The sequence below is a fragment of the Geotrypetes seraphini genome, chromosome 11, assembly GCF_902459505.1.
Source record: "Geotrypetes seraphini chromosome 11, aGeoSer1.1, whole genome shotgun sequence".
Lineage (NCBI taxonomy): Eukaryota > Metazoa > Chordata > Amphibia > Gymnophiona > Dermophiidae > Geotrypetes > Geotrypetes seraphini.
In genome coordinates this window covers 8944627-8966772 of record NC_047094.1, presented here as the reverse complement: position 1 = coordinate 8966772, position 22146 = coordinate 8944627, and the positions used below count along the sequence as shown (strand labels likewise).

Below are 22146 nucleotides of genomic sequence, written 5' to 3'. Positions count from 1 at the left end.
ATTCATTACTGAAACAGGACTAGCCTCAAATGTCCAATTTTTGCCCTGGATGGTTTGTACAATGTTCCATTATTGCAGATAAAACATCTAAATTAGAAGCCCACTCTAGTCCCACCCAAAACACACTCCCTTGAGATTTAGATGAACTGCAATCATTAGTTCCGATTATATAGAGTTTTTTTGGATCACAATCCAAGATCAGATTGAAGGTTTCATATAAAGCAGGACTATAACTCAATTCATGATCAAAAGCCATCTGGACTAGAGAGTTGCGCGGGGACAGAAATCCCACCCATCCTCGCCCATCCCCGCCAGGATCCTTTCCGTCCCCACCCATCCCCACCAGGATCCTCTCCGTCCCCATCCGTCCCTGTCAGGATCCTCTCCGTCCCCACCTGCCCCCGCCAGGATCCTCTCCATCCCCACCCGTCTCCGTCAGGATCCTCTCTGTCCCCACCCGTCCCCGTCAGGATCCTCTCCGTTCCCATCCGTCCCCGTCAGGATCCTCTCCATCCCCAACCGTCCCCATCAGGATCCTCTCCGTCCCCACCCATCCCCGTCAGGATCCTCTCCATCCCCATCCGTCCCCGCCAGGATCCTCTCCGTCCCCACCCATCCCCACCAAGATCCTCTCCGTCCCCGCCAGGATCCTCTCCATCCCCACCCATCCCCATCAAGATCCTCTCCGTCCCCAACCGTCCCCGTCAGGATCCTCTCCGTCCCCACCCTTCCCCGCAAGGAATTACCTCCGTCCCCACCCGTCCCCATAAAAAGCAGCAATTACTTCCGACAGGATCATCAATTCCACAGTTTCTTTTGTGTTTGCGCTGCTGTTTTCCTTGTGGAATATCTTTGGTGGAACCCTTTTTGTGTTTTCTGTTCAGGTAATTAACTTATAAACCCCCTCTTTTACTAAGGCTGACGTGTCCATTATATTATATGGACGAACCCTGTGTCCAAAGCCTTCCATCCCCTTGGGAGTCCCGTGGGCCAGAGGGGGGTCCCCGTGGGAGTCCCGTGGGTTAGGGGGGATTCCCTCGGGACCCGCGGGATTCCTGTGATCCCTGTTCCCATGCAGATCTCTAATCTGGACCTTCTGGGACAGAATCACAAAAAAAAGTTAATAAACTTAACCACTACTGGGTGTCAGCACCGCTCCACCAAAAGAACATCAGCAGATCTATAGGGCACTCACTCAGAGAGGGCAGGGTAGATGCCCCAGGAAAAGAGCTAATCTAGAGGAATTTGGCACCATTTCTTGGACCTCAAAGATGATTTGAAGAGAGCTGGTTTGGCTTTCTTCAGTGCATAGAAGGAGGTTTATAAGAACCCATTGATTTCACATTATCTTGCGTTACCATATGGCTCCAGAAGATATGTTACATTTATATAAGCTGTAATAACTCTCATCATATCCTACAACAGACATGTCTATCTATGTACCAGAATATCTTAACACACATTTCCTTCTTAGTAAAATCAGTAGGTTCTGTCTTTCTCTTTCCAAAACAAGCTAATCTTGCTGTCTGGCTATCTTAATCTCTTTCTCTATTTTCATATCCAGGACTGGTACAAGGGTTAGTTAATTAATTAATTATATTTATTAGCCACCTTTATGAAGAGAATCACCCATGGTGGTATACAACAGATACGGTTTAACAGAAAATGTATAGTTTTGTTAACAGCATAACAATCGGTGCAGTTCCGAAAGTTCAAACACATGGCCAGGCCTAGATTGCTGTTCCGAAACACACGGCTCATCTACATGATCGCTTTTAACTGGAGTGAACTTTACATGAAAGAATACAGGTGGGACCTACGACATCGGCACGCATAAGTGGATTGTGTGCTGATCAGAATTGCAGATACACTTCTCCCTCTGTATTCGCTGTGACAGGGGATTAACAAAACCGCAAATACAGAAAAACCGCAAATAACTTTTTCATATATTATTCGCTGTTTTCTATTAAAAACCATCGTGAATATGGTGAAAATGCGAATAACATGGTGGGAGACCTGGCCTGTTCCTGAAGGAGATGGCAAAACATGGCGAAGAAAGTGCCGGGAATCAGCGATTTTCTCTGTAAACACTTGGAATTAGCAATTTCTCTATGCAAGCTGATGTAATTTGGGGGGAGGAGCCAGCAAGTTAAAAACCGTGAATAATTGAAACCGCGAATACGGAGGGAGAAGTGTATACGGAATTTACGTCCATTGACTTTAATGTAAAAAAAACGGGACCATGGTGGTAGGCTGCGGATAACCAAAGCATGCACTTAACCGATGTGCACTTAGGGTGTTTTTTTTTTTCCAAATCTTTATTCATTTTATCATATACATTAAGTGTACAGTAAATATAACTTATCATATTACATATATCACTTAAAATTCCATAACAATATATTTCCAGTAAATTTACCCCTCCCCCTTCCATCCATCCATCCATATTATATTTTTTATGTGCATTAATCAGTTAAAATATACAGATATTTATTTAGAATATCCTAACCCTCCCACCTCCCCCCCCCCCCATTTCTACAAATTATCACATAAGGAAAAAGAATAGTAAATTAACCTTAATCGTTATAATATTCTATTAATGGCCTCCACACATCCGCACTTAAGTTTTTAAGTCCTGTGAGATAGTGGAAAAAAGCACAGGACCCGCAGAAAAAAAAAAGAAAGAAAATCCTAAAAATACGAGCACCTTAAATCTGTTCTGAATGCACAGGAAAGTCTTGGGTTAAAACCCACTAAGCTCATATTTTAGCACGTAACAGTGATTCCATCTGCTTGCAACGTCATTCTGTGCTTCAAATGTTAGATTTTGCACTAACAGTGCAGTTCCAGGTCAATATTCTTTTTAAAAAGTTATCAGGATTGTCAGGATTAAGTAAAATTATTTCCCTTATGTTTTTTAATATATGAGGTAGGGAGGGGGGTATTTTATTATTACACGTATCATACAATAATGGAGTATATGGGTGGGGGGGGATGGGCGAGAGATAGGGATAAGAATATATGTAATATACCAATGATTGTTTATAAGTGATGTATTTATTGTTACTGTGAATGAAAATATTAACACTTAATGTAATTTGTGAAAATGAATAAAGAATTATAAAAAAAAAAGAAAAAAAAAAAGTAATAAGGGTTTTTTCCCCCCCCCATCGGTTCACCTTCTTTTCTGTTCCTGCAGCTCGAGAGTACATGGTGGGTTTGCAGCTCTTCCCAGGAAAGGTCGCAGAAGCCCCTGGGCTCAGCTGGGACATCTCCATTCTAGGAAGCCCGCTTTCTATGGAGAGGTAAGTTGTCTTCACTTGGGATCAGGCAAGGACTAAGCTGACTTGGAAATCGCTGTTAAAACGAATCTGATGATACTTTGCTTTTGAAACGTTTGACAAGGCAGCACAGGGACACACAAAACTTGCGGTTCCTCGTGATCCATTACGACTACTTGTCACTTATATAGCACTGAAAGGCGTACACAGCACTGTACATTTTTACATTTATAGACGGTCCCTGCCTGGAAGAGCTTACAATCTAACTTGGACAGACAGACATGACATAGAGCAGTGGTCCCCAACCCTGTCCTGGGGGATCACTAGCCAGTCTGGTTTTTGGGATAGCCCTAATGAATATGCATGGGGCAGATCTGCATTCCTATCATCTTCATTGCATGCAAATCTCTTTCATGCATATTCATTAGGGCTATCCCGAAAACCTGACTGACTGATAGTCTTCCAGGACAGGGTTGGGAACCATTGACATAGAGGGTAGGGGATGCAGAGCCCAAGATGAGAGGAGTTAGGAGTTGAAAACACTCTTGAAGAGGTGGGCTGACATATATAGACGGTCCCTGTTTGGAAAAGCTTACAATCTAACTTGGACAGACAGACATGACTTATAGAGTTGGGGATGCAGAAACCAAGTTGAGAAGTGTTAGGAGTCAAAAGCACTCTCAAAGAGGTGGGCTGACATTTATAGACGGTCCCTCCTATGAAGAGCTTACAATCCAACTTGGACAGACATGACATAGGGTTGGGGATGCAGAACCCAAGGTGAGAGGAGTTAGGAGTCGAAAGCACTCTCAAAGAGGTGGGCTGACATTTATAGACAGTCCCTGCTCTGAAGAGCTTACAATCCAACTTGAACAGACATGACATAGGGTTGGGGATGCAGAACCCAAGGTGAGATGAGTTAGGAGTCGAAAGCACTCTCAAAGAGGTGGGCTAACATTTATAGATGGTCCCTGCTCTGAAGAGCTTACAATCCAACTTGGACAGACAGACATGACATATAGGATTGGGGATGCAGAACCCAAGGTGAGAGGAGTTAGGAGTCAAAAGTACTCTCAAAGAGGTGGGCTGACATTTATAGACGGTCCCTGCTCAGAAGAGCTTACAATCCAACTTGGACAGACATGACATATAGGGTTGGGGATGCAGAAACCAAGGTGAGAAGAATTAGGAGTCAAAAGCACTCTCAAAGAGGTGGGCTGACATTTATAGACGGTCCCTCCTATGAAGAGCTTACAATCCAACTTGGACAGACATGACATATAGGATTGGGGATGCAGAACCCAAGGTGAGAGGAGTTAGGAGTCAAAAGTACTCTCAAAGAGGTGGGCTGACATTTATAGACGGTCCCTGCTCAGAAGAGCTTACAATTCAACTTGGACAGACATGACATATAGGGTTGGGGATGCAGAAACCAAGGTGAGAAGAATTAGGAGTCAAAAGCACTCTCAAAGAGGTGGGCTGACATTTATAGACGGTCCCTCCTATGAAGAGCTTACAATCCAACTTGGACAGACATGACATATAGGATTGGGGATGCAGAACCCAAGGTGAGAGGAGTTAGGAGTCGAAAGTACTCTCAAAGAGGTGGGCTTTTAATTGGGCCTTGAACACTGCCAGAGACAAGCAACTGGCAAAAAGAAAGATAACAATAGTTTCAAGTTTAATTAAAAGTTTGATTAAATCACAGTTTCACATCTCAAAGCGATGTACAATAAGATGTGCACCAAACATACAAGTACGAAAAGGGGAAAAGGGTGAAGCTACAAATTAATTTAAAGAAAAGAGAGACAAAAAAAGGTTAAAACAAGAAGGGGTAACTTTATCCATAGCCTCGTAGAAAATTCAAGTTTCGAATGCAATTTTATAAAGCCAACACTTTAGTGCTTCCTTGAATCGGTTAAGGATCCTTTCTTCCCTAACATAACCAGGCAATATAGTATCTCGATGATTCTCGAAGACGGAATGGAGAGAAGAGTTTTGTCCTCTGATCTTAAAGTTCTTATGGGAGTATAAGTTATTAGGTATCTTTCTAGGAATATTGGTGCTTTAGCTGTTAATATTTTGAATGTTAATAGAGCTATCTTGAATGTGATTCTAGGCAGCCAATGTGCTTTCTGGAGGAGGGGTGTGACATGATCGTATTTTTTCTTATTAGAGATGATTTTTATTGTGGTTTGGATTATTTGTAAACGTCATAATTCTTTTAGAGTAATTCCTTTATATAAAGAATTGCAGTAATCTAATCTAATAAAGCCCTAAGCGCACATGCGCACTCAAACCTGCGTGATCCCATTTTCCGTGCGCTGTAGGGACCCGCAGGTAGGAGTGCGCAAGCGCGTGGCGGCGCAGAGCCTGTTGGCCGTAGCAGCTCTTGTCATCTGAAGGATAAAGCCAAGAAGCACAAAATCAATAAGGAGCACATCTGAAGATCTTATGAGAATGCTGTAAGTTGCAGTATATAGTACTCCCTCCCTCCTTTCCTGTACGTTTGCCGCCACCGCTGCCGTCCTTCCCCAGAACTCATGTTCGTGGCAGCAGAAAGAAGAGGCCATACAGTGTCGCGTCTCCTGCGGCTTCGGAGCGTGAACTGGCCAGGGTGACGTCAGTGGGGGCCGGACCGGAGCTGGAAGGGAGAGGAGCTGCTCTCCTCCCTCCTCCCCTCCCCCAACGGACTTTAATTCCTGGCTCCCAGGCTTCTCCTCCTGCTCCGGCTGGGCCCATGTAAAAACCCCAAAAACCCCCAGAGCTCGCTTCGGGTTTGGCAAGGGCTGCGGGTCCTGAAACCTTCTGATTCAAGCAGCGTTTGCAGCACTCTACACACGCTGCTTCGGGGCCTTCTACTGCCTTGATTTGCTGGGCAGTATAAGGCCCCGAAGTAGCCTGTGTAGAGTGCTGCAGACGCTGCTGGAATCGGAAGGTTTGTTGGGACCGCGGTAAGGGAAGGGGGGCGGTAAGGGACTAAGGGAGCCGGCCAGACCGCGGGAAGGGAAAGGGGGGGTAGGGGAAACGCTGCTGCTGCACAGGGAAGTGTTGTGGTGGGAGGGAAATGGAGGGGGAGGGAATGCTGCTGTGGCTGCTGCACAGAGAAGTGGTGGGAGAGAAATGGTGCTGCATAGGAGGCAGGGAGAGAGACAGATAGATAGAAAGAAAAGAAGAAAGACACAGGGGCAGGGAGAGAGACAGATAGATAGATAGAAAGAAAAGAAGAAAGACACAGGGGCAGGGAGAGACACAGAAAGACAGACAGACAAAGGGGGCCAGGGAGAGAGACAGACAGCGGGAGGGAGAGAGAGACAGAAATAAAGACACAGAGACATATATTCTAGCACCCGTTAATGTAACGGGCTAAAATACTAGTATAATATAAAAAAAATAAGCATTATTTGAATCTTTAATTATGGCAGGTAAATTACTCTGCTTCTCTCCTAAATCAATTGGGAATCTGAACAGCCTGATAAGAAAATGATGGTATCAATTGACTCTTCCTAATTACTCTAAAAACAGTTGGAAACTGAAGTTTTAAACTCCAGTTATTCCAAGGACTAATTTTCAAAGAGAAACTACATAGATAGATACGGAGAGGGAGACTTTTATGTGCCTGAGGCCGTAGACATACAATTGTACTTCTTGGGGCACTCGGAGGACTGTCTTATCGTGACACATCTTAGCTCTGCCTCCCTTTCTTTGCCGGGGAAGAAGGGTTACTGCTTGCTTGCATTATTTATACAGAAATGAAGCAAGGAGATACAATTGCATTCTGGTCAGCGCAGCCAGCGTATCTTGGCTTTCTTAACTCCCAGTGCCCCGTAAGAAGGCAGAAGAAAGGAGCAAAAGCCGTGTGAGGAATTCCGATGGAGCGCTGAAAGGAAACCAACTCTCCGAGCAGAGCACTCCAGTGGGATCTTACTGAGGATGCCACGCCGGATGTTGTAAGCATCAGGACGAAGCACCACGCCTTAAAACAGAGTGATGTGCTGTTGTCGAGCGCATTTCTCACAGGTATATAAGAATCGATCTGGATGCCATGATAACTGGAGAAAGAAATACAGACAAACGTCATCTTACTAAGTTCCACACAACTTTATAGAAACAGGAGCAAGATCGGAACTGCTAAGCTGCGTACTGAGTGGATAGTTGGAAGGAGAAAGGAAGAAAAAATATTTTTGTGGTTTTTGCCACATAGAAACTGGCTCTTCCTATCTCTTATTTTTTTTATTTTAATCATGTGAGTGAGAACTGGACAAGTGTTCAACTCTGCCACAACTCAGAACAGGCGTGTTTTAAGGTAGACGAAAGCTAAACCACTGGCGTGAATTGAAATCATCCAAGCCATGGGAGGCAAAAAGAACGATAAGAAGCCGGCAGCAAAGAAAGGTGAGAGTAAGGGGACAGCTGAACCCAAGAAAGCCAAACCTGAACCAAAGAGTGGGAAAGACGAGAAAAAGGGAGGAAAAGCTGATACAAAAGGGGGTAAGGAGAAAGAGAACGATGACAAAAAGAAAGGGAAAAATGTAAAAAGCGGGAAGAAAGAGATTCCTAGTGACTCGGAGGCGGAATCGGATGCTGAGCTACTGCAAGGAGAGAAAAGTGAAGACAGCGAAGAAGATGCTAGAAGGAAGAAAGAGAAACGAAAAGGGCAGTCCGCCTCGAAGGGACCGACCAAAGCGGGTAAAGCAAGGAAAGTGCAATCAGAAGAAGAGGAGGAGGAGAGTGATGATGAAGATAACAGTCATGATGTGTCTAAACACAAAAAGAGAGACCTGCTGAAAGGCACATCTCATGCTGTCATGGGACTGGCAGCTGATGGAAAGAAAAGGAAGGTGCAAAAGAAGGAGAATGCCCAGGCTCACTTGAAAGGGGCTACTAAGGCCCTGGCAGGCCTCGCAAAGAAGCCACCCGAGCCAACTAAATCCAAAAGGAAATTAAAGTCTGCTTCCAGGCTGTTCATGAAGTTCCAAGGCCTTAAGCCCAAAAGTTCTAAGAAGGGACATTTTAAGACGGCTTCCAAGTTATTCATGGGGCTAAAAAACAAAATTATAGCCCCGTCTTTGCTAGCCAAGAAAAAGAAGACTGCAGCCGTGCTGAAAAATACATCCAAGCTCATGGTGGGCCTACGGAAGAGCAAGAAAAAGGAAGAAGCTGAGGCTGCCACTGGTGGAGCTAGCAAAAAATCGACTTTCATGCTAATTCGCCTGGGCTCAAAATCTGTCAAATCTGAGCCGGAAGAAGCGGGCAAAAAAGGAGCCAACAGGCTGCTTGGTGGATTGTTTGGTAGGAAAAAAGCAAAAGATAAGTTCAAACCTAAAATTCAGCTTTTAAGCAAAGTGTCTGGTGCGACCAGCTGGCTTATCAGAAAGTTTCTTTGGCGACAGACCGAAGCTCCTCTAGATGAGCGATCCATGCACGAGGCATGGTTATCCAGAATGGGAGCCAAAAAGCTACCGTTCCCATCAGAAGGAGAGATTCTGAGGCACCGAGCAAACATGAAGAAGTTCTCTGGAGCCCATAGGTTTTATGAGGAGGATGAAGATGAATATGGTTTTCAGTATTCCAGAACTGATAGTTGCCTACATCGGTCATGCCAAAAATATCATCAACCAGGCATGTACGAAGAGTCAAGGGCCCCACAAGAATATAATAATTACTATCAAGATGAAGAAAGCAATTATGGTTACCAGTCTCTTAATGATTATGGATATTACAACAATGAGGAAGATTACCCTGAGTCACGATATGGTTACAGTAATAGATATGACACTTATGGCAGAAGCATAAGTGAATATGATGACTGTCCAGAACATCAGATGAGAGAGAAATATGGACATTATGAAGATCATGTGGATTACTATGAAGACGACAGATACTCATCACAAAACCAAAATGGCTACTATGATTATGATGTAGAAACTTATTCACCCTATGAAGACTGTGGTGAAATGGATTATGACAACGATGAAACCAAGCCCTATGGCTACCCTCAATATGTACAGTGTGGTTCTTTTGATGGACAGTATGACCAAGGGTTAGAAGACATGGAACGCTATGAAAACTATACTCCTCAACGTGAAGTAACTTGCAGTAGTTATGAAGGCGCACCATATTTTCAGTCTTCATGTAATCCCTATGCATATCCCATGGATGATATCATGGAGGCTGATGAAACAGAGCAAGCTGATGAACAATATGGGAATTACGCTTTCATGTCACAGAATTTTGAGCAGCAGAAAAGAGAAGAAAAACGGCCTTCTACAGTTTCTTTAAGTAGGAAATACAGACTCTTTCCAAGACCTCAAGTTAAGCTGTTTGGAAGGGAAAAGCTTGATGTTCCTCTTCCTCCATCGCCACATATATCATTTACAGATTTTGACGAAGATGAGGATGAGGATGAGTTTGAAGATCAACCTCAGTCTCCACCTCGTCAGCAGTTTGATGACAATCCACAGAAATCCTCAAAGTCTCCATTCTCAAAACCATTCCACGGAAATTTTGGACATGCTCTGAATGCTGGGCTGCAAAAACCAAATACACAGACTTTAGTGGGAAGAAGATTTAACCCTGGTTATCAAGAGGAAGATTTCCAAAACAGCTTTTCTCCACGGGAATTTGGAAGTCCTTTAGGACAATTTATGAAAATGTCTCTTGCCCCAAAGCCAATATTAAAACACCATGTGAATGAGAGAAATAGAAAACCTAAGTCTCCATTTCCAGCTAGAAGACTTGCATCACAGTTTGGTGAGAACAGATCTAATACACTGTCCTCTCCACAACCATCAATCAGACAGATTCAAGTGCCTTTTCCTAACGATAGTTACCAAAACACAGTCTCTTCTCCACAACTGAGACAGAAATTTGGGAGTCAAAGAAGGAAAAGTTATTATCATTCATCTCCTCAGCCATCTATAAGAAGATTTGAGGTCCTCCAGAAAGAGTTAGACGATCAACCTGTAGAACCAGCATACAAAAAATATGGGCACAAACTGACTGGTATGGACCCTTTTGAGAGACCTAATCTGACCACTTTTAGACAATTTGATAACTCCTCTTCAAATAACTTCTCCCAGATGTATTCCTCACCTCAGCCTTCAAGAAAAAGTATACCATCTTCCCCACATCCTTCCTTGAGAAGATTTGGAAGTATAAATAGTAAAGAACCACCAATGCCTCCTTTCCATAATTTATCTGCAAGGCAAAGACCGCTTTCACCACAATCAAATAGTAAAGTGTTTGGGTTTAACAATACCCCATCAGGTTCTTATAGTCGATTTGAGCAACCTTCACCTGCTTCATCACGATCATCTTTCAGACAGAGGAGTCCTCCCTGTTCTTCTCAGCTGTCCTTCAAAAATGTAGCATCCCCCAAAGCCAAAGGGAATATTCAAAGCTCTCCAGCACTTTGGGGGCAAAAATCTCCCTTTCCTGAAACTCCGCAAACAAATAAATGTAATATGATACTATCCAATAGGTCTGTCAGTCTTGCAAATGATAATTTAACTTTCCAATCAACATATCCTCAGTCATTTCAACAAAAGAATCCATCACGATCGCCACAACCTTCCATAAAACATGTTAACAGTTTTAGAAATGAGCCATCTGCAAGACCAAAGTCTCCACAGCCATCCATTAAATCGAATACTCCTAAGTTTGAAATGCTTTGTTCAGATTCAATCGGTGCTCCACCATCTTCATCTCCTGCACATGTAGCCCCCAAAATGTTTGATGGTTCTATAAATAGGGAATTAAAATATCCCCCATCACCTCAGCTTTCCATGAGGCAATTTGAAACTCCGATGTCTTATTTTACTGCAAAGCATGTTGGCTACCAAGAGTCGCCTTTATCACAAGGGTCAAGGAGAATTAGCCATTCTCTAAATGAGACACATGAAAAGATTCCACATGCTTGGTCCAGAAACAATGAACCCCCAACAGAAGCCGTTAAACCTTTGGTAAGAAATCATTTTATAAAACATCAAAGTCACCAAGGTGGAGTATATCCTCTAAAAGCACTGTCACCGAGATCATCCATAAGGATTCCAAAAGAATCTAATATGCCTCCTTCACAAATGTTAAGTAGACAAGGAAGTCGTGTTATCATAAAAGAATCACCTAACTTTTTAGCTGAATCAGTACCATTTAAATATGACATAACTGGACATACAGACCCATTATTTCCAAATATGAGACAAGGTGAATATTCATCAAATAACAAGTCGGTGTCAATCCATCAACCCCCTATATCACAAATTGGGAGATTTGGAAGTATCAAGAGAATGTCGCCTCCTCCAAGTCCAGCTTTCAGTACTAGGAAACCTTTTCTAAAACACATTGGCCAACCTCTTGCTGGGATGTCCCAAAGCCCCCCACTTCCAAGATGGTCAGTGAGACGAGGAGGATCTCTTGCAGAGAACAGCAATTTGGTTTCAGCAAAATCTGGCAAATATCCATTCCTAAACATCTGTGGACAATTTAAAGATGAGACACAAATACTTACAACTCCAACTTTCTCAACTGGGAAGGGTGAAAACCCATCATTATCACAAAATCTCAGATATCCATCTGATGGACAGATACCATCTTCTCTTAAGCCATCTATAAAACAAACTGTGCTCCATGGAGGTGAACCAAGACACCCAGGATCATCATCTCCAAAATTAAGGCCAAAATATTTTAAAAGTGATTCACCATATGCAGTTGACCAGGGACCTCCTGGTTCCCTGAAAGGAAAAGTTAACATAAGCCCTCACTTTCAAAGAGCTCCTTTAAGAGCTTCAGAGTTTATGACGGAATCCAATCCCTACATTCCAAGACATCCATCCTCAAAAGATATTGGACAAGGTGCTCCTAGGATACCCTTTGACCAGTATGAACCAGATGATGGCCCGGGTAGATACGCCGTTGTGATGCCGCAAGTTCAAAGGATGGGCTCTTTCCAAGGACCGCTCCATATAACCAAACCACAATGGTCTAGACAACACACCGTCAATATACAAGAGATGCATGGCTCGTGGTCCTCTGCAAAATTACTTCATATTCCTCCTCTTGACGTCTTTGCCAGGGAGTCACCCAGAAGACAATACAATATAACCAGTTATCTGTCACATGGAAGAAGGAGAACTAATAGTGACTTGGAAGAAAGCATTGATAAGAGGCAGTCATGGCCTAATAAGGTAATCCAAGTTCTCTTTCTTTGCCTTTGCTTTAAGGAAAGTCTGTAGCTACAGAACCAATATTATTGTAAAACATGGAGTGGCTATTCACCCCTTGCTGTTTCAAGTGCTTAAACAGCCCTCATTAACACCTCGGTAGTGGAATTTATAGGTAAAAGGTTCCAATTTTCAGCGTCCTCTGGGTGTTTTCCAGTGGCCGTGAAAGCTACAGCAGAGAGGTAATAGCATATCTTTATCTGGAATATCGGCTTTGGGGAGGGGAGGAAGGGATGGGCTGGCACAATAAAAATCAGACTGTATAATGCCTTTTCCAAGTACTTAATTTCATAAGGAGGGGGTCTGGGTGGGGGGCATGTCTACACCTCAAATCCTGTCTCTCGCAGTGCACCCAAAAACTGATTAAAGCAATTTCAAAATAATTCCTAAGACCGTGCAATGATTGATTTTTAATAAGGAGGGAAATAAAGCTTCACAATAAGTAATTCTAGTGGACCTGAATAAGGTTTGTGAGGTGGTTTGATTGGTGCTGTGACTGACTGCGAGGTATGACCACAGTCGTATTCATGGAACCAAAATCAAGAACTAAACCCTGCCAGGGAATTGCTTTGTAAGCAGAGAAGAGTTTTAATTAGAGGTAGAAGGACCAGACTTAGCAGCAGCTGCTGAAAGGGCTCAGGAAACCCTCTGAGTCTGGGACTCTGCTGCTGACAGGTATTTCGCCTTAAGCGGCTGTGATGGATGGGCTCCATGCACGCTCTCTGTGCCTCTGTGCAGCTATGAGCGAAGTGCTGAGATCGAACTTGATTTTGAGGTGCAAAGTACAAGTGAAGCTATTCACTGCTGTACAGTTAACATTGATATGACAGGAGGGCAAAGAAAGACATTTCAGCTATGATTAAGATGTATTGCTGCTTTAATTACAAAGAACATACGAACATACATAAGACTAGCCACCCTGGGTCAGACCAATGGTCCATCTGGTCCAGTATCTTGATTCCACAGTGGTCAATCCAGGTCACAAGTACTTGGCAGAAACCCAGAGAGCAGCAACATACCCGAATCTCAAAGAGTAGCAAGATTCCAGAACTCCAAATAGTTCAACATTCCATGTGGAATCTCCAAAGAGTAGTAAGATTCCGGATCCCCAAAGAATGTCAACATTCCATGCAGAATCCCCATAGTAGGAACATTCCATGCTACCGATCCAGGGCAAGCAGTGGCTTCCCCCCATGTCCTTCTCAATAACAGACTATGGACTTTTCCTCCAGGAACTTGTCCAAACCCTTCTTAAAACCAGCTACGCTATCCGCTCTTACCACAACATCTGGCAACGCGTTCCAGAGCTTAACTATTCTCTGAGTGAAAAAATATTTCCTCCTATTGGTTTTAAAAGTATTTCCCTGTAACTTCATCGAGTGGCCCATAGTCTTTGTCATTTTTGACGGAGTGAAAAATCGATCCGCTTGTACTCCGTTCTACTTCACTCAGGATTTTGTAGACTTCAATCATATCTCCCCTCAGCCGTCTCGTTTCCAAGCAGAAGAGCCCTAACCTCATACCAGATCTTAATAATACTGTAAATGGGTCGATATTCAGAAGTGCTTAACTCGGTGTTCGTCAGTGCAAGGCCCAGAGGCCACTGGCAGCCCCTGTTGACCTCTGAGGCAGTTCCCACTGTCTTTCTGTTTTCTTTTTCTGCTGTTCTGCCTCTCTATCCAGGCTCAGGACAGAAAGGAGAAAGTGGATGTGAGGAAGAGCCACATGCTTGAAGAACAAGGCATTTCTCAACAGACAAAAGAGAATGCATTTGGAAATGTTCAGAACCTTGGACATTTCCCCCGATGAGGTTTGAAGGTGGGCTGGTGGGGATCAGCAGTGTCGTGGTCCCACATAAGAACATAAGGAAAATGGTCATGGGATAAACATAGAGGATTTCTAATTAGAAAATGAAGGCCGTAAATTAAAGAACTATGGCCAATATTGGACAGACTTGAACGTGTCCCATATATGGTGATTTGGTGTAGGATGGGCTGGAGATGAACACAGAGGATCTAGAATCAGAAAATAATATTAAATATTGAACTAAGGCCAGTACTGGGCAGACTTGCACGGTCTGTGTCTGTATATGGTCTTTTGGTTGAGGATGGGCTGGGGAGGGCTTCAATGGCTGGGAAGGTGTAGATGGACTGGAGTGAGGTTTGACGGAGGCTTCAAGAGTTGGAACCTAAGCACAGTACCTGGCAGAGCTTTGGATTCTTGCCCAGAAATAGCTAAGGAAAATTTTTAAAAAAATATTGAATCAGGTTGGGCAGACTGGATGGACTCTTTTATCTGCCGTCATCTGCTATGTTACAATGCTTGTATGCACGCCCTGGAGCAGCATTTTCACTCTGTTGCTTGCCTTGCTTTCTGAGTTTAGATGCATTCGGTCCGTAACCTGCCATCCACGAGGCATCAAGAGGAGGAAGTCGGGGTGGAGGATATGACCCAACTCGAGTAAGTGGTGGGCATTTTTAATTTTGTAGTAACTTGGTAAAGCACAGTTTTAACGTTGTAGATGCCAAGGAGAATAGTGCAGAAAAGTTCTGCCACCGAATGGATGCCCCTGAGGAATTAGGCGGCATGAAGAGCAATCTAAGGAGTAAACTGCCATGCACCCCCACCCCCACCCCTGATGAGGGCGTCTAAGCTCTAACCCTACCTTGCCCCCGACAAAGAAATGCATTAAAAGCAAAATCCTCTTCAAATTTCGGTCCTAGGCCATAAAGCAGTGTCCCGCTAACTTTCTCGAGCCGTGGCACACGAAAGGCAGTGGCCATGGCTCGAGGCACCCGGAAGTGCGCAGGTGTCGCCGTGACGACCCCACGTGCATGTGTGACATCATCATATTGCCGCGCATGGGCAAAGGCCCTCCAGAAGGGCCCTTAGATGCCAGTGTGTGGGGGGGGGGCGTGCTAGCGGGGAAGAGGGCTGGAGAGGGGAGGCGCTTGTACCCGCTGGGGCACATCCTAGAGGCAGTCAGCTGGCTCCGGCGCCTCTTCTCCTCCTCATGTGCCGCGGCACACCTGAAATCTTCAGGAGGCCCATAGTTTGAGATACGTTGCCATAGAGTGATTTATTTGGATCACTAAATAGAAAAAAAATGAATTGTTCTAGTTTCAAGTTTATTAAATGTTTGTCAAACGCAATTTCAATGCGTTTGACAATTTAAAATTAGGAGAACAAAAAAATCAAATAATTTTATACAAATAAACGTACAATGTAACGTACAAATAATTGCCGATACAAAAGGAGAGAGGGATGAACTACAATCTTTAAAGAAGATAAAGGTACATTTAGGGAAAAAGCATCTGGAGGGTAACAAAAAATAGGCTAAGCCTAAAGGAGAGAGTAAGGGAGATTGCGACCTATACGTACGGTCTGATTTAACTTAGGAATTAATGATAGAAGAATGATGCTATCTATGTCTCAAATGCGTCCCTATACAAGTAACTTTTTCAAGAGCTTTTCAATTTTTCTAGTGAGGATTCACCACGTAAGTTGTTCCAGATCTGGGGAGCTATAACCGAAAAGATAGTAGATCTCCTAGTACAGTGGTCTCAAACTCGCGGCCCGGGGGCCACATGCGGCCCGCCAAGTACTATTTTGAGGCCCTCACTTTGTTTATCATAATTGCAAAAGTAAAATAAAACAGTTTCTTTAGCTATAAATGACAATATTATGATTAAGACTTAGCCAAAAGGAAAGTTTTATAAACTATAAAGAGTTTTACATCATGCAAAATTGTCATTTCTTTAAGTCATTAACTATTTTTTTCTGTGGCCCTCCAAGTACCTACAAAACCAAAATGTGGCCCTGCAAAGGGTTTGAGTTGGAGACCACTGGCCTAGTACCTATTACTTTTAAAGAGGGGATTGTCAGCAGATGCTGTTCGGTTGATCTGAGTGTCCTGACTGGAGAATATGGTATTGGAAGACGACCCAGAAATATTGGTGCATTAGTTTGTCAGATTTTAAAGGTTATCAATGCGATTTTATAAATTATTTTCTGGCCATTTAAATTTTCTGATTTAATTCATCCTAGTCTATGGTTTCTGCATTCCTCTGTTTTTTAATTCTGTCTTTGTATTCCTTCTATAATTCCTCCACTATATTGATCTCTTCCTTTCAATTTTCTTCTGCTCCTTCTTCTGTTTCTCTATCCAGATTTCATTCCTCCCTGCAAATCCTCCTCTGTTTCCTTTTTGTACTGCATCTACGTACAGTTTTTCAACCCTTCCATTCTCCTTTTCTAATGTTTCCCTGTTGATCTCCACATGTTGCAATTCCCACTCCTCAATCTATCCAGAGCCTGCAGAATTTTGAAATGGAAAAATGTCTCGGGCAATAGAACCGAATGCAGAAAGCAGTGCAGGAAGTCAGTCTGGTCCTTAAATATAGCTGTTTGGGGTGAAAGTCGCCCTGGACTCATTTTAATTGCTCCATAGTCTTCTTTCCTGAAGATGTAGGTCATTAAAGCCCAGGGCATGAGATGCAACTTTCTAAAATTCTGCCGGCAAATTGAAGTGAGCTCCTTTTGCCATAATTACGTCTGGACTAGAGGTCTGCACGGGAACAGGGATCGTGGGAATCCCGCGGGTCCCACGGGAATCCCCCCCTAACCCATGGGACTCTCACGGGGACCCCCCTCTGGACTACAGGACTCCCACGGGTCCCCCCTCTGGCCCATGGGACTCCCACGGGGACCCCCCTCTAGCCAACGGGACTCCCACGGGGATGGAAGGCTTTGGAAGCAGGGTTCATCCATATAATATACACTTCAGCCTTAGTAAAAGAGGGGGTTTATAAGTTAATTGCCTGAACAGAAAACAAAAAAAGAGTTCCACCAAAGAGATTCCACAAGGAAAACAGCAGCACAAACACAAAAGAAACTGTGGAATTGATGATCCTGTCAGAAGTAATTTTTATGGAGACGGGCGGGGATGGAGGTAATTCCTTGCGGGGATGGGTGGGGAAGGAGAGGATCCTGGCGGGGACGGAGAGGATTCTGGCAGGGACGGGCAGGGATGGGTGGGATTTCTGTCACCGCGCAACTCTCTAGTCTAGACCTTACAGTTCTTAAAAATCAAATTGTCTTGATCATTTTTCACGTCCTGAGCTTTTAAATGTAAGCAGGTCTAGTGATGTTCGTCTCTTTATCATGCCTTCCAGGGATCTCCAGGAAGAGGCCATATTAAACAACCTGAAAATCAGATTTGACAGAGAAATTATCTATGTAAGTGGCGGCTCCTTCAAACCAATTCCATCTGCACGTCTTAGAAACTGTTTATTACTTATTAAACATTTAGGGTGTCTTTTACAAAAGTGCGCTAGCGGTTTTAGCACGCACTTAGCGCATGCTAAAATGACAGGCGTGCTAGCTGCTACCGCCTCCTTTTAAGCAGGCGGTAATTTTTCGGCTAGTGCATGCTATAGCATGTGCCAATCTTGTGTGTGCGCTAAAAATGCTGGCGCTCCTTTTACTAAACTGTACTAGCGGTTTTAGCGCCCGCGCTAGACGCTAACGCCAGCATTGAGCCGGTGTTAGTTCTTGGTGCGTAGCGCGGGGTTAGCGGGTGGGGTAATGCAGCACGCACTAAAAACGAGGGGGTTAATATACTATGAGGGGACACTCAAAGGAATTTGCATCTAAAATTAGAGTATAAAGAATGCCTTCAATCGTGGGAAAGTACGTAAAACCAGGAAAAAGGGGGGAACAAGAATTCAAGTCAGTCTAGTGCCCTGATACCATTCCAGAATTGTTAAAAAATAATATACTTAGGGCTCCTTTTATCAAAGCCAAAATACTAACGCCTCGTCAATGGAGGCGTTAGCGGCTAGCGCAGCAAGCGGCATTAAACCCCTACCGCACCTTGATGAAAGGAGCCCTTAGTTATACAGCAAAAAGATCATTGAACTCGGAGAACTTAGCTTCATTGAAAACGACTGTGAATCCAAGGCTTGTTGAGACTGGTAAAATGACTTTTTGTTGCGCAGGAGTTAAGATACGTGTCAGTTTTGTTAGTGGCCCCCCCAATGTATGGTGGTAGGGGTTAAGTAAAAGGCGTACTGACCAATGCTGGTCCCAGATTCAGTTCCCTCACTGAAGTTTCACCAGGAAGTAAAATCAAATAATAGGCACAGCCAGAGGTGATTGCATAAAGAATATATTATAGAAATAGGCTTACAGAAAAGCAATATTTATAAGCATTACAATTAAGTAGAGAGCAAAGCAGTTTCCCTGCCTTACAGAGTCCAGAAACAAAGAGAGTCAGAAGTTCTAGGAAGAGCCAGAGAGAGAGAGAGAAAGAAAGAACAAGAGAGCCAAGAGCCCAGAGATAGATAGATTGATAGATAGATGTGTTTTGCAGAGAGCAGGCTTTTATACCTTGGAATCTTATTCTGAATAAAGAAATTATTGTATGTCCCAGTATCTTTCTGTTTAGAATTTGTAAACTGTTTGAAACAATGGTTAATTTAATTGCTAAGGAGGGTGTGACACTTGCAAGCATGGAAGATGGGATTAAGTCTCTGGCTTCTTTGTTTCTTGATCTGTGCACCTGGACCCATTGTCCTAAGCACCCTCTTAATCAGACATTAACACCTTTTAGCTAGTCATGATTCAATCAGGGATACTTGAAACAGTTTCCCTGCCCTCAGGGTCTATCTGCATTCCCATGCCAGAGTCAGATTGATATAATTTCCCATAGGCCTTCGCTGACATAAGTAATACCAACTGAAAATGCTGAATGGTAGCGATAGCTAGGCTGACAATACGGAATTGTGGTTTAGAAAATTACTAAAGAGGCAGCTATTTGTAGACGCTTTTCTCTAGAAATAAGTTTCTTCTCTGGTAGAGCTGGTGAACTACTCAAGATTGTTATTATGCAAAGTTATGGTATTATTTTGCACTCACGATTTTTAAGCTTTGTATGTTTAATTTATCATGTCTTTGTTTTAAAACTATGTAAACGGTATAGAAAATTTTAAAATCAGTCAATAAAATAATAAAATACCTCCACCTCTGGACTCAAAGCAAACACTCAAGTCCTAAAGGCCTGTAGAAAGACAGATCTAAACCGAAGATACGAAGGTTCTCTGCGTAGGTCTAATAGTTCATAGACAAAACCGCGGAAGACAAAGGCGCGCGCCGACAACTGAGCGCAAGACAGAAGCGCGCGCCGAAGAAAAAGAGTTATTTTAGGGGCTCCGATGGGGGGTTTTGTTGGGGAACCCCCCCCACTTTACTTAATACAGATCGCGGCGGCGTTGTGGGGGGTTGTAACCGCCCTCATTATACTGGAAACTTAGCTGTTTCCCTGTTTTTTAGGGAAAAAGTGAAGTTTTCAGTAAAATGTGGGGGGTTACAACCCCCCACAATGCCCCCGCAACGCGGCGCGATCTGTATAAAGTAAATTGGGGGGGTTCCCCCCCACACACCCCCGTCGGAGCTCTTTTAAACAGTCATTTTCTTCAGCGCGCGCCTCCGCGTTGCGCTCAGTTGTCTGCGTGCGCCTTTGTCCCAGTGCGCTTTTGACCTGACACCGGTCTAACGAGAGGGAATCCCACAGAGATGAAGCCAACCAGAAAAAAAGCCTTGGAACGCATACATTTGACTCGGGAACGGATGAGATTTGTATGCGGAATGCAGGCAGCAAGTTGGTTGGTAGGCGGTAATGAGAGATGAACGATCTCATCAAGGTTTTATTAAAATTTGATTCAATCGCTTATCTAATTTCTAAGCGAGTTTACAATATATATATAAAAAAGCATCAACATAATAAAAATTCCACTAACAATACCATTAATACTTACAAAAAGAAAGCAATTACAAAGAAACATCAAGTAATAATTGGCATATTAAAAAGGGATAAATGAGACAGACAGACAGGAGACAAAAGGAAATAGGGTTAGAAATACAATTTGGATAGGAACGAAAGACAAATAAGGAAAAAAAAACGAAAGGAAAGAGGTCATTGCTGCTTAATTCCTTAAGGGAGTTAAAAAGGATACTGTAAAATTTAAATCGAATGTTAAAAGCTTCTTTAAATAAATGACTCTTGAGTAGGCTTTTGAAACGCTCATCTAATCTGCGATTTCTGTGTCGCTCCATGCCTCATCAGGTACAAGGTGACTTGCAACTCAAGGCGAGCACATTATGAATAGAGATACAGCAGGTTCGATGGCAATTTACAGCTTGAGAGGGTCACATATGTTTAGGGGTATTAGCAGAGGGTCACATTGTGGCAGTGGAGTGTAGGAAAAACAGGAAATTATTGGGGTGATGTAACTGTTCCCTCTAAGCTGAGCAGGTGTCCTCCAGCTGCATTGCTACCACTAGGGGGTGGAATATTTTCAGTCGCTAAGGACAGGTATGTTCCCTGGAGTCCTGCAGAACTTGCCTGTCCCTCACAATTGAAAAATGTGACAGTGAAACAGCACCCTCTATTGGTGAGACTGTGGGTGGAGGACTCCTGCTCAGCTTAGAGGGAACTGGATCTAAATAAAGGGAGCCAAGAAGTGACATTGGCGATACGGAGCATGGTCATGTTTCCAAACTCAGAATATGTGAAAAATATCAACAATAAACACTTTCACACAGGGCAGGATTAATTCGTGGAGGGCCCCTAGGCACACAAGCACACTGGGCCTCCCCCCCCCCGCCCCACCCCACCATGCGCCCAGGCGGAAACAGGAAGCTGCGTCAGAGGGAGGCTTTGGGCAAGCAGCACCGCTTGCACAATTACAGTTCCCGTTGCCTTTCTTACCCGCGTTGCTTGCTTGTCTTACTTTCCGTCGATAGGGGGGGGGGGCGATCGATGCTGGAGGGGCCCATCACCCTTTGGAAAAAACAATGTTGATACCCTCCTTCATCGGGCCCCCCCTGACCATTTTGAGCCCTAGGCACGTGCCTTACTGGGCCTATTGGTTAATCCTGCCCTGCTTTCACAAAAATGTAGCGGAAGGCAAAAAAACACACCACTATATGAGCTAAATAAAGCCCCCACGGGGAGGAAAAGCCTCGGACAAAGCCTTCCCACCGATGAGGTTCTCCGCCTGAACACCTTGGCCACTGCTGTGGCGATGGGAGGGCTTTGTCTGAGGCTTTCCCTCCCCACAGGGGCTTTTTATTATTATTATTTATTTATTTATATGCCGCCATACCGGGGAGGTTCTAAGCGGCTCACAGCATGAGAAAAACAGTACATATATACATTTTCAATAAAAATCTCAATATAATACAATAAAAGGCAGTGCATACATAAGAACATAAGAATTGCCCCTGTCGGGTCCATCGTGCCCGGCAGTCCGCTCACGCGTCGGACCCTCAGGTCCAGGACCTGATAGTGCTCATACCCTAAAACTGTCATACGCTTTTCGCTTATGTCCTGTAGAGTAACCTTCTATCTATACCCTGTAATCCCCTTCGCTTCCAGGAAGTCATCCAGCCCCATTTTGAAACCCAGTATTGTACTTTGTCCTATTACCTCATTTGGAAGCGTGTTCCAGGTGTCCACCACCCTCTGAGTGAAGAAATAAAATATAAAACCATATAAGTAAGAAGCATAAAGAATAAAATGCGAGCATGGTTGAAAATTAAGATCAACCAATCAAAATCTTTTAACAGTTCCTTCACTAAAA

General features: G+C 43.7%; 1 protein-coding gene across 1 annotated transcript in view; it reads left to right on the top strand.

The window, feature by feature from the left end:
* MYO15A (myosin XVA) overlaps nucleotides 1–22146 on the top strand; it is a 204666-nt gene that overhangs the window by 10023 nt on the left and 172497 nt on the right. Inside the window, exons 2-4 of the mRNA XM_033914963.1 lie at nucleotides 3200–3305; nucleotides 14886–14962; nucleotides 17677–17740. Coding sequence (XP_033770854.1) covers nucleotides 14886–14962; nucleotides 17677–17740 — 141 coding nt within the window. The 5' untranslated portion in view covers nucleotides 3200–3305. The remainder of the gene's footprint in view (nucleotides 1–3199; nucleotides 3306–14885; nucleotides 14963–17676; nucleotides 17741–22146) is intronic.